Source organism: Lacerta agilis, chromosome 3, assembly GCF_009819535.1.
Source record: "Lacerta agilis isolate rLacAgi1 chromosome 3, rLacAgi1.pri, whole genome shotgun sequence".
NCBI lineage: Eukaryota > Metazoa > Chordata > Lepidosauria > Squamata > Lacertidae > Lacerta > Lacerta agilis.
The window spans coordinates 33,988,580-34,001,638 of record NC_046314.1 but is presented as its reverse complement, the minus strand read 5'-3'; the positions used below and the strand labels follow the sequence as shown (position 1 = coordinate 34,001,638).

Here is a 13,059-nt window from a genome sequence, read left to right as displayed (position 1 = left end):
TCTGGATTAATTTAAGAGAAACTGTGTGTGGAGCAAGATCTGGATCATCTGGGCTGTAATTAATTTACCAAGAACTGATTTGGGTGATAATGCAAATTAGTGTAAGGTGTTGTTGTTTTTTAAGGTGGAGGCTGACTTGAATGGGAAATGGATTGGGCTCACATTCGGTGAAATTTTAATTCTAGTAATTATTTTCAATTTTCATGTATACCTGTAAATTAGTATATGCAAATCTATGCAGACTGGTGCTCTCGCTTTTGATAATGAATATCTTATTTTTCAGCGACGCAAAGCGGCCACCATAGCATTATAACATGATTGGAAATGCTGCGGGATCTATTGCTGTGAATAAAAGTGTGGTAACCTGGTTTCCAATAAAATGCAAGATTTTACTTCCTAAGAACCATACCCAATTTCTAAGAAGATCACACCAGGAATATGACGCATATATTGTACAATGATTAACAGCAAAAGGTAGGTTTGGAAGTGAGGGTGGATATTGGTTCTACGTGTGAGAAGCAGCAGTATTTATACAATGCATACTTTTTCAACATATCACATATGTGTATATATGATAAAAGAAATTCCTATTTCTTACCTACATTTCCAGTCATTAAGTATGAATTCTGAAAGTCCATCATCCCCATTCCAACAATGTGTATAAAATCTTCAATCACCTGCATTAGTTCTATCGAGCCTGGATAGATCTGAAAAATGAAGGTCAGGCACACAATTACTACAAGACCTCAAAACAAACTAACGGTCACACGCAATGGGGCTAATGTAACACATGTGTGTCCAGTATAACAAAACTATCAGAATCTGAAACTGTTATCAGGTTGAAATCGGTATATCCGTGACAAATGATTAAAAGGCAACCTTTATTTTAGCCTTTAGGGTACATCATGTGTACTCAAGCATCAAGATAGAGGAGCTTTGATCTCTCCCATCTGCATAGAGCAACCATGGGGTGGGCAGTTTTAGCAAAGCGTAAAGCCCTCTCTCCATGGATGATGATGATGATGCCAGACACCTCTCAGAGCCAATGTGCCCCCTGTTTGCATCTGTGGTAAAGGCCTGAGCAACACTGTCAACAAAGCGCAACTTTGCAAGAAACAAAAAGGATGGGAGTTCCTTGGGATGCATCCTTTTGATTTCTTTATTTTATCCATGATTTGCTGCAGTCTGGGAGGGTTATTGTTTTTCCATAAATAATAAATAAAAATGATGGTAATAATTGTGATTATTTAAAATGTCTACTTTGGGCTTCCCATGCTGACTTTATATGGCAGGGCTTTTGCTGCTTTTGTTGGTTGTGGGAGAATTTAGAAAAGTGCCTTTTCCCATGTGAAAATCTACGGCAGTACAAATTGTTCTTGCTAAGTTGTTGATCCACTCCCACCCAACCCTAAGAGAATGTGCTGCGGTTTTAAACTACCCCCCCCCCCAAAAAAAATCACAGATTGCACAGAGCATCCTAACTTGGTAAATCCTATGGAAGGACTTTTGAAAGTCTTCATGTTAAGTTCATCATCTCACGAGTCATAAAATATGCATGTATGGTTTATAATACACAATGAATATTTTACCTAATCTAAACAATGGCAACTTGTTGGAAGTGAGCTGTTTCCAGCTAAGCAATCTCATTCTGTTTTCTTTCAAGCACTCTGAATTAAATATGTGCAAACCTAGGAGAGTCTCGTCCTATTTTCTTTCCTGGATATGACATGATTTCCTGGATGTGATATGACTAACTGTGCAGCTTTGAATCTGAGAAACATACCGCTCTGTAGTCCATTTGATAGAACAAATGTCCTAACTTCCTGGCAGGGATTTATTTATTTACTGAAATAAATTACTTGTGCCTTTTCCTTCTACCTGTTAAGGGCATCCAGGGCAACTTGCAGCAAAAGTAGAATAAAAAGTTAAAATACACATACATTACTATGACATTAAGAAACAGCTTCAAAAACAGCATTAATAAAACAGCAGCCGTACAAAGCTTGATAAAATAAGAATGTCTATTTCAAATGCATGCAGTTTATGCTAGTTGTGAAGGTTGTCTGCATGTTCACACACAATGTACACATACTTGTATGAATGGCTGCTATAGCTTTTAAAATGTGAGGAGGAGGAGTAGGATTCTTTGTTAATATTCTTTGGAATTATATTTGAATATATTTCTATCAACACTGGGGTAAAACAGGGATGCTCTTGGCAAATGCATTTTCACAGACTGCATGACTACATAGGAGCAGCCTTGCTGGATCAGAAAAAAATGCTCACTTAGTCTTAACATCCTGCTTCCCACAGTGGTCAATCAATTGCCTATTGGAAGCCCACAAGCAGGGTCAAGGGCACAGCATCCCTCTCTCACTGTTGTTTCCCAACAGCTGATATTCAACGGCATGCTGCCTCTGAACCTATAATGCCTGAAATATAGTCATTATGGATAATATCTATTGATCACCTTAACCTCCATGAATTTGTCTAATCCCCATCTAAGATAGCATTCACCACCCATCTTGCAGAAACAAAGTTCCTAAGATTAACTATGTGCTATCTGAAGGTCTTCCTTTTGTAAGTCCAGAACAAAACAGACAATGGGAACTTAGGTCATGTATATTGGTTATCTTTATTGCCAAGCTCAATTTAAAGTCATGGCATTAACCTTTAATGCTGAAAAACTACTTTCTCTCTGTTCAAACCATGAGTTTTGTAAAGATGCCCTGCTCTCTGTCCCATCACCTATAAGAATGGTAGGTGCACCAAAAACTTGGAATGCTCTCCCTAATGTGATCCAACAAGCACCTTCCTTTTCCAAGTGTGTGTAGGTATTGAAAATCTATTTGTTCAGACAAGCATTCAGTCCTAAACATTTTGCCTGTTTTAATCCAGTGATAAATAACTACTTAAATAATGCACACAAGTAATGTCATTTTCTCTAGGTCAGGTAAGGGGGAAAGTTTCCAACAGCAAATGACTGGTAAATCTACACAAATTTACCTGCTGCGCGTCTTCCCATTTCTCTTTGTTCTCTTCATCCAGAAGGTTACTAACTATTTGAAAGAAGTTCTGAAAATTCAAGAAGACATTGAGTTTATATAACAGAAATATATAGCATGCAATGCAACAAAAACTTTGTAGTGTGTATGATGCTACTTTATATAAGGCTTGCAGCTGAAACATGGTAATGAAGAGTCCCCCTCTGTTGGCAGTAACACATGTTCTGCTCTTCAGATGTTGTGGACTACAACTCCCATCATCCCTGACTAATGGACATGCTGGCTGGGGTTGATGGAAGTTGGAGTCTAAAACCTCTGGAGGGTACTATGTTGGCTACCCCTGCCCCAAGTAAAAAATAACAGTTGTGGGTTTGTGATTTCTTTTGGCTTTCACCTGTACCAGTATACTTCTGTCAATACTCAAATGAACATATCAGGGACATTTTGTTTCCATTGGTCATTTTAAATTCTGTTGGCTGCTACAGTTGCCGGTACCTTAAAGATAGAATATGAGCATCTGTGGTAACAGAAATGCTCACATGAGAGAGATTTTCTAGGAAGCAAATTTATTATTTATCCCCCCCCCCACAGGACGTATGGGTTTATAATGCATTGCATACATTTCAAAATCAGTATATTTAAAAAAAAAATTCCCCTGATCTAAAATGATTTTTTTTAACACATGGAGTGCTATAAGGATACAAACTTGTATATTGAACTGCATGAGCTAGTGAGGTTGCCAACTATGGCAATCAGTTCACATGTTATCACAACCACGCAGACCTTTCTAAAGTGTCAAGAAAAGCAACCGTCTGTTAAGCAAAAGTTGCAATCCATTGTTGAAGAAAATTTTGCCTCACTAGTTAACATTGCCCGCCAATAATGAATAAGCCAAACGTATGCAGCACAATCCTATTCCACCAGTTCAACCAATTAAAAGTTTCAGCCTTGTAAATGCCATTACACACTTTTTTTCTGCCAGAAGTAGAAACTGAAATATAAAAAGATACTTTTCTCAACCTTTTTGAGCTTAAATTGTTAGTTTCTGTAGCCTCCTTATTGGAATATATTTACATGAACCACATCTTGGACACTTAGGATTGTACTAGATAGCTTTTAAATACCAAATTTTCTGTCAATTAGTTTCTTTCAAGTGATTCTCAAAACTCTATTTTTAACCACAATAAATACTTCAATCCATTTGTACCATTTCTATCTTTAGTTGTAAAAGTTGGGCTCAGTTTTGATAACTTTTTTTAAAATAAATAATCCAGGTTTATCCATAGTCTGTCAATTATCTTGCTACTATTTACATTTTAAAATGCAGGCCTTCAGATTGAGCCAAGGTCAAAAAGAAGCCAAACTGTACTGTTGTGTTTTTTTTTGCACTGTGCTTAACCAAACGTGAACACAATATATTCATTCTATATTCCTTCTGTTCCAATCACCTTTTCAAAATGAAAATAGATGTTGCTAGACAGGGCTGGCCCTATCACGAGGTAAAATGAGACAACTGCCTCAGCAGTGGGAGCTTGGGAACAGCGAATTAATGCATCATGGCTGGCCACTGCTGCAACCACCACCCATCTGAGAAAGACTCCTGTCAAAGTGTTCTGCAAAGTGCCCATCTCATCCTCATGCATCTTTCTAAGGGCAAGGTCTTATAGCTGAGGTGGCCAGGAGCGTGCTTGCAATGCTGTAGCTTTACCCCAGCAGCTAGAAATTCTTATTAAAAAGAGGGAGAGAGCTAAAAATACTAAAATAACTTTAAACCTCCAACTAATTTGTAAAGAGAATTTCTAGTTGCCCTGACAAAGTGGCAGTGGCACAGGCACTCCCCAGGACCACCTTACCCATAATGCCTCTCTGAGGAAGGACCCCCTCGCTCACAGAAAGTGGAGAGACTCCACATTGTCAATGGCAAAACAAGGTAGGAGAGATGAAGGAGTGACAGATGAGAGCAGTAGTAGGATGGCTGCTTAAGGTGGTGCCATGCATTGTACTGGCGCTCATAAACAGGTGTCATTAAGGACTGAACAAGACAAATGGGAACCTGGGTCTTAACCTTTCTCCCACCTGCCTCTTTCCCCCCTCAACTGCTGCCTGGGTCCATTTTTTCCTGTGACATAACATACATACACCCAGAAATCCAAGTAGATTAGCAGGATCTGGAGGGAGAAGCTATGGGAGGAAGGAGGTAGATGCAGGAAGAGTTAAGCACACAAACTCTATGTTTGTGATGCATAATCTAGCCTTTAGTTCTTCAGAAATTATGGCATGCTGGCATTCCAAATATTAGCTGTCAAAATAAATCTAAGTTTTCAAAGCCAGGGCATAGTCTGGTCATCTTGTGTCTAGACCCGTTGTTGCGAATGTGACGTGAGAGTGCCAAGCCACAAATAAATTTGTGCTCAAATCCTGAATACTCTTTGGAGGCTGAAGCACATCCCTTCTGCATTGTGCGAATAAATATTTAAAATAATAACCTTTCTGTCTTCCATATTTTACATCTCCACATGGGGAGGAAAGCTTTTCACATCACTTAGTGACTTTACACAGTGGCTAATTCAAGTCAAAATTCATATGATCAAACACACACACAGATCCTTCACACTGGATTATAAGTGTGGGGAAAGGTTTGCACTTTCACAACTACATCATGAAAGCAGCTCCAGATTACCTGTATGTCATAATGGAGGTCTTCTCCAAAGAAAATGCTAAAGATCACTGACTCTTTTTGAACACCTTGTAATTTGTTTCCAAGTATTCATTCATAATGCATATTACTGCAGAGAAGAGTTTAAATACTCCATCACTACCAATATAATATTGGCATGTGCATAGTACCCTACTTCTACAGAAGACACATAAAACTGTATTCAAAAAACCAGTTCTGCACAGCAGTTATGACTAAACATACTTAATGTGTGTGAATGTTAATTCCATTAATTATATATATATATATATATTCATGGCATCATGGCAGCTAAACCAATTGTTGCCAAAACTTTAATAACAAAATCTCTTAGTACATTGTGGTGTTCACCTTGCCTGTTTCTGCGACTGACACATCACACACTGTGGATTGTCTATTAATATACTACCATTACATTTCATATCAAACACCTGTCTTCGTAACTTATTTTTAGAGGGGATTGAACTGGGGTGAGGATTTCACATAATGAAGGTTTTGACTGACTTTCTGGATGCATGTCAGTTGAATGTTGGTTGAATTTGGGCTATAAGGTGCTTTAAAACAGGTAACAAAGAGTACAGGCCTTTCCTGAACGTAGACTATTGGAAGTTGCTGTATATCATGCCGAACCATTGTTCCATCTAGCTTGGTACCGTGTACACTGATTTCAGGCAGGGGACCATTATCAGCCATACCTGGAGATGCCAGGGACTGAACCTGTGACATTCTGCATGCCCTGCATGTGCTCCACAACTGAGTTAAAACCCTTCTCCGAAGTTGCTGGAAAGCCATTAAGTGGCATCATAATGTGAATAAACCCTTAATTAGAAAATTCACAAGTGCAAAAATTACTACACTGACTACCGTATTTTTTGCTCCATAAGACGCACTTTTTTCCTCCTAAAAAGTAAGGGGAAATGCCTGTGCGTCTTATGGAGCGAATGGTGGTCCCTGGAGCTGAATTGCCCAGGGGCCAAAAGAGGATCATGCTTTTTATTTTACAAAGAAATTAGAAACGGGAAAGAAAATTCTAAAGACTCGATCCAGTCTTCAATATCAAGGCAGTGGGGAAACTCTTGAATTTACACTGGGGAATCTGATGAATCAGATCCCCAATATACTTGCCAGCAAATATATAACACACCCCTCTAATATCCTACACTGCATCACTGGAACAGCAGTAATATATAGCCCATTATAAAACAGAGTGTGAATATGAGATGAGAAGGAGCTTAATCTACAATATTCCTCCCTAAAGAGATAACTTCATTTCTATAATTATTCCCTTTCCAACACCTCTGGAAGCATAAAAGATTACAAGGCTAACACAGACAGCCCCTAAATGTGTCCATACTTCTAAAAGGTTAATTAAAGGCCACAAGGAAAGGCTTTCATGTTAAAAATGTCCAGAGAGCCTTATTGATTTTAATTTAGTTTTAAATGTCTTATTAGCACAATGTAAAACATCTAAAAGCAATGTGATTTTAAGCCAACAAGCTCTAAAAAACAGAATTAGTGGTACATTTATTGTTCTCCACCCCCTCCCCATATTCTCAAATGCTGCTGTTGTTTTCTCTCCTATTAAGAATTTTGCAACACCTAGGGCACTCATGGTACTAAATGAGGGGCCCTGTCTGGATAATATTTTTGTGTGTAGGCACTATTCATGGGTGGACAGTGGAATTATTCCACTCGGCTTGCTTGTCCCTCCTCTGGATATTTCCACTTGAATGTTTGCATACAGTCTACATGGGGGATATCCAGTGTGGATTTGCTTATAGGCCTCGGGAGAGCTCAAGGGTGAGATGGAGAGGATACTGTGGGTGATGATAACGAAAGCTGCTGAAAGGTCCAGCAGATCCAATAGGGACACACTCCCTTTGTCCAATTCCTGGTGCAAGTCGTCCACCTAGGTGACCAGAGATGCTTCTGTCCCACAACCAGGCTTGAAACTAGAGTGAAATGGATCTAGATAATCCATCTCATCCTGAAACCCCTGGAGATGGGACTCCACCACATGCTCTAGTAACCTAACCCAGAAATACAGTGCTGGAGACTGCTGATAATTATCCAATAGGGTGGGATTCAGGGAAGGATTTTTCAACAGAGGTCTTAACACTGCCTCCTTTAGGCATACTAGGATCCTGACTTGTTGTAAGGAGGCACTGACCACTCCCTTTACCTACTTGGCCAGTTCCCCAGTGGCCTATTTAATGAGACAGGAAGAGCAACGATCCAGCACACATGTGGTAGCTCTCCAAGGATCCCTTCACATTCTTGGGCTGGACAAATGGGAAAGAATCCATTATCACTGGAAAAGCTGGGGCCAAAGTTACCTCTACTGGGCCTGTATCAACCACAGCATCCAAGTCAGATGCCGTGAGATACTTAAAATACTTAGGATGCTTCATATAATAATAATAATATTTTTTTTTAAAAAAAGCTTCGTGAACTCCTTGCACATATCCAAAGTTTGCAAAGTGTTATGAATCAACTTAATGTCACGATGTAATTAATGTGCATTGGAGGACATACTGGAAACATGGCAGTTGTTCTGGGGCCTGTTTTCAAAGAGATATGCTGAAATCTGATGAATTCTGGGCTAGATTCTATCTTAGAGAATCTGATTCTGCCAAAAGCCATCCAAGGGAACACTGGATGGCGCTGCTAGTCTCACACTTTTTTTACCCCAGCTCTTTGTTGGGCAGGGGTTGACAGGAAGGGAGTGGGTGAGTCAAAGGAAGAATCAAAAGAGAAGCAAGGAAAACTTCCTGGTGGGTCTGGATAAAGAGAAATAAGGAGGGAGGTGAGATGGACAGCAATCCTGTGAAGGTCTGTTCAGAAAAAAAATCCCACAGAATTCAATGGGACTTACTCTGATGCAACTATGCAGAGGATTGAAACTTTAGAAAGAAAGGCAGTTGGGGCAGATGAAGTTAGGAAGTGGTGTGTGGTGGGGTGAGAAGAGGTGGACAATAGGTGAATTATCTCCCAGCCAAAGCATTTTGCTTTCTGTTAGACTGATGATTTGGGATGCTATGTGGAGTCAAACATGTGGCTTAGTATTTGGGTCTCAGATCCAAACTCTATCTTGTAGTCTTTTTTGGGGGTACGCGTCTTCTCTTTCAGCCTCACCATACTATCTATGAAAATAGGTATTTAGTTGCAGCAGCAAATTTTGACTAGCCACACTTATCAAGGCCACCATTTTATTCTCTTCATAACACTTTCTCAAATTTCAGGCCTGAAAAGCTGGTGGACCACTCAGGTTGCTCCTTTTTAAGACCAGAGTTGCAACATGTTTTAATCGTGCATTATAATCATTTGCAAAGAATCAAGACAGACCAGGCTGGTACAAAGTAAATGCTTTGTGACTTCAATTAAATATTTAGCAGATATTTATTCAAATCAAGTTGAGGCATTGCTTGGGCACTCAGAAGTTTGGTACAACTCTTGAGATATTTAGAAAACGGAGGCCTCCTGAAGCGCTGTCACCTTTGAGCCTTCCCAGCTGACCAATGGCAGAGGCAGAAGGAACTTTAAAGAGGATCCAGTCACATAAAGGAGTTATTGGAACTATTGTCATAAATGAAGAACACATCCCAATCAGAACCACTCTTGACAACTCAACTCCAGTGCAATACACTGGTCTCCTTCATCAGCTCATGATAAAAGCAAAAAGCACAGTGAGAAATATCGATCCCCAGACTGATCTAACCTTTCTCGGGATTAGATCAAAGAACCATGGAATGATGGTTGCCCCAGATAAGGAATATCTTCTGATTGTTATCCAAAATCCTTGTGAATAGACCATCCACACCAATTTTATGTGAACTGTGCTACAATTTTAAAATAACATTTACTACAGATATATAAAGGCATAACATACCACTAAGAAACATTTCCAGTAACTTGTCAGGAAGTTTGCAAGCTAAAATCTATCGTGTGTGCAAATGCATTGTATTTGTAACTGAATTAATGAAAAGGTGTGTCTAACTGCTTAAAGGACAATAAACGTAAATGCTTAAAGCACGTGTGGAATTTTTAAAGAGAGAGATTTAGAATTAAAGCAACAACTTTGAGTAATAACACACATTTCCTCCTGAGATTTGGTTGGCAACTACGTTAGCTAATTTTCATCACCAGCTGACAAGATTCTTATTCTGTGATGATTATTTGTTGTTTGATCAAAGGTAATTGTTTTAGATGTGCATATTTGTGTCATTATTTTACTGTTGATTTCATGTTCTCATAAATGTTATTCTATTATGAATATTGTGATTACTTTCACAACGAATGACGGAATATATATATATATATATATATATATATATATATATATATATATATGAAACAGACAGACAGACAGACAGACAGTAACTCTGGCTTCAATCTTAAGCTTCCCTTCTGTTCATATGCACTTTCTGTATGTGCAAGTGGGAAAGAGGATTTTCATTGCACCTTTCTCAATGCTATTTTTCTAGAAAAAGAGGTGCCGGAACTCACTATGAACGCCTCCCTTGTTCTCTTTATAATGGCAACGGCACCCAACTGAGAGGTGCTAGAACTGAGTTCTAGCGAGTTCCGGCTGAAAAAGAACCCCTGATCTTTTTCTTGCCCCTATGCTGCCACCCTGCACTGTTTGACTTCGGGATACATTAGGGTGCTGCAGAAACAACACTGCAAATGTATTCCTATTTGTATAGTTTCAGATCCTGGGTTTATCAAGAAGGTCAGCATCAAGATAGCAGTTGTCTTCAGGTAGGGTTTGAGGAGTTCTGGGTAAAGAACATGCGATCCTGCATCCAGCCATGCGTAAACAAACCAGCACATCTGTATTAGCCCCTGCAGTGTCATTTATTTGCCATTGTAGAAAGAAAGTTTGCATCAAGGAGGTATTGGGGGGGGGGTTTACTTTCTTGCTTACTTAAATAGCCGTAAACTCTTAATGAAAGTTGTTCAAGATGAAATCAAACTACAAAAAATAGCCAAAATAATGTCAATTCTGTGCTGGATGCAAAATTCTGTGGGTTTGTTTTTTTAAAGGAAAAGTTTGGTACAGGAAGCCGAGTACAGGAAACCCACAAAAATGTAGTCCATATATGCAAAGTTATAAGCCTGCATGAAGTTCTTTCCCCTCATAGACTTCAATTAAAGCCACACTGCTATCATCTAATTAAAATAATTTATTGTCCTAGCAGATAGTTGCATGATCTATTCTGAGAAGCTTAATGGATGGTCATTTTACTTATTTATATCCTTCCTTTCTTCCATCACGAGACCCAAGGCAGTGTACATATGGTTCCCAAGCAATCACCCATGCACACATTGACTAGATCCAGACCTGCTTAATTTCAGCAAGTTGGTGGTCTCATGTGCCTTCAGGTTATATCCTGGAACCACCAGACACTAGCATTCACGGCCATTCTTACTACTTAACATTCTGCTTTAGGTTTTGATACAGGAGGTGTGCTTAAGAAAGATTATGTCTCTTGTGATTAGCTAAATTTATACAAGAAATGGCTCTTGGTGGCTACTATTCAGGGTAGCTTTGCGCCACCGGCAAGATCAGAGGGAGCGCCTCTGAATGCCAGTCACCAGGGAAGAGCAGTGTGAGAAGGCTATGGCCTTCATGTGCCTGTTTGTGAGTTTCCCACTGGCATCTCATTGGCCACTGCAGGAAACAGGATGTTGGAAAAGAGAAGCTTTGGGGCTTATCTTAAATTCTTCTCATGCTGCCCACAGTGGTTTTTTTTAATTATTATTTTAAGGACATGCAAAACTACTATCCTCTCTGTCTGGGTCTGACTGTAGAGTTGAGTTAAAGCAGCCTTTGTTTTCTTTTCTTTTAACACTAATTGTTGTTGTTCAGTCGTTCAGTCGTGTCCGACTCTTCGTGACCCCATGGACCAGAGCACGCCAGGCACGCCTATCCTTCACTGCCTCCCGCAGTTTGGCCAAACTCATGTTAGTAGCTTCGAGAATACTGTCCAACCATCTCATCCTCTGTCGTCCCCTTCTCCTTGTGCCCTCAATCTTTCCCAACATCAGGGTCTTTTCTAAGGAGTCTTCTCTTCTCATGAGGTGGCCAAAGTACTGGAGCCTCAACTTCAGGATCTGTCCTTCTAGTGAGCACTCAGGGCCGATTTCCTTGAGAATGGATAGGTTTGATCTTCTTGCAGTCCATGGGACTCTCAAGAGTCTCCTCCAGCACCATAATTCAAAAGCATCAATTCTTCGGCGATCAGCCTTCTTGATGGTCCAGCTCTCACTTCCGTACATTACTACTGGAAAAACCATAGCTTTAACTATACGGACCTTTGTCGGCAAGGTGATGTCTTTGCTTTTTAAGATGCTGTCTAGGTTTGTCATTGCTTTTCTCCCAAGAAGCAGGCGTCTTCTAATTTCGTGACTGCTGTCACCATCTGCAGTGATCATGGAACCCAAGAAAGTGAAATCTCTCACTGCCTCCATTTCTTCCCCTTCTATTTGCCAGGAGGTGATGGGACCAGTGGCCATGATCTTAGTTTTTTTGATGTTGAGCTTCAGACCATATTTTGCGCTTTCCTCTTTCACCCTCATTAAAAGGTTCTTCAATTCCTCCTCACTTTCTGCCATCAAGGTTGTATCATCAGCATATCTGAGGTTGTTGATATTTTTTCCGGCAATCTTAATTCCGGTTTGGGATTCATCCAGCCCAGCCTTTCGCATGATGAATTCTGCATATAAGTTAAATAAGCAGGGGGACAATATACAGCCTTGTCGTACTCCTTTCCCAATTTTGAACCAATCAGTTATTCCACATCCAGTTCTAACTGTAGCTTCTTGTCCCACATACAGATTTCTCAGGAGATGGATGAGGTGATCAGGCACTCCCATTTCTTTAAGAACTTGCCATAGTTTGCTGTGGTCGACACAGTCAAATGCTTTTGCGTAGTCAATGAAGCAGAAGTAGATGTTTTTCTGGAACTCTCTAGCTTTCTCCATAATCCAGCGCATGTTTGCAATTTGGTCTCTGGTTCCTCTGCCCCTTCGAAATCCAGCTTGCACTTCTGGGAGTTCTCGGTCCACGTACTGCTTAAGCCTGCCTTGTAGAATTTTAAGCATAACCTTGCTAGCGTGTGAAATGAGTGCAATTGTGCGGTAGTTAGAGCATTCTTTGGCACTGCCCTTCTTTGGGATTGGGATGTAAACTGATCTTCTCCAATCCTCCAATCCTAACACTAATTAGGATGCGGCTTTATCAGATTGAAGTACCTAGGATATACGGTGTCAAATTAACGATGTTGTCATTGTTATGTTTGCTTTTGTTTCAGCCTAAATGCCTGATGCAAAGACTTTCTGAATCAGCACATATGT

At 39.9% G+C, this 13,059-nt stretch overlaps 2 protein-coding genes across 7 annotated transcripts in view; one reads left to right on the top strand and one right to left on the bottom strand.

Moving 5' to 3' along the window:
- Window positions 1–13,059, bottom strand: part of ADGRB3 (adhesion G protein-coupled receptor B3) — a 424,323-nt gene that overhangs the window by 216,097 nt on the left and 195,167 nt on the right. For all 6 annotated transcript variants that reach the window (XM_033143214.1, XM_033143211.1, XM_033143210.1 and 3 more), the window contains 2 exons: window positions 3,007–3,075; window positions 599–707 (listed from right to left, as the gene is read on the bottom strand). In XM_033143214.1, the coding sequence (XP_032999105.1) occupies window positions 599–707; window positions 3,007–3,075 (178 nt within the window). The remainder of the gene's footprint in view (window positions 1–598; window positions 708–3,006; window positions 3,076–13,059) is intronic.
- LOC117043500 (dynein light chain roadblock-type 2-like) lies at window positions 9,219–9,570 on the top strand. The gene has a single exon (XM_033143217.1). The coding sequence runs from the start codon at window positions 9,219–9,221 to the stop codon at window positions 9,507–9,509; it is 291 nt and encodes a 96-aa protein (XP_032999108.1). The 3' UTR covers window positions 9,510–9,570.

What these genes read in the sequence shown, in the direction of transcription:
- LOC117043500 (XM_033143217.1), top strand. Translation starts at nt 9,219, where the DNA reads ATGGCAGAGGCAGAAGGAACTTTAAAGAGGATCCAGTCACATAAAGGA.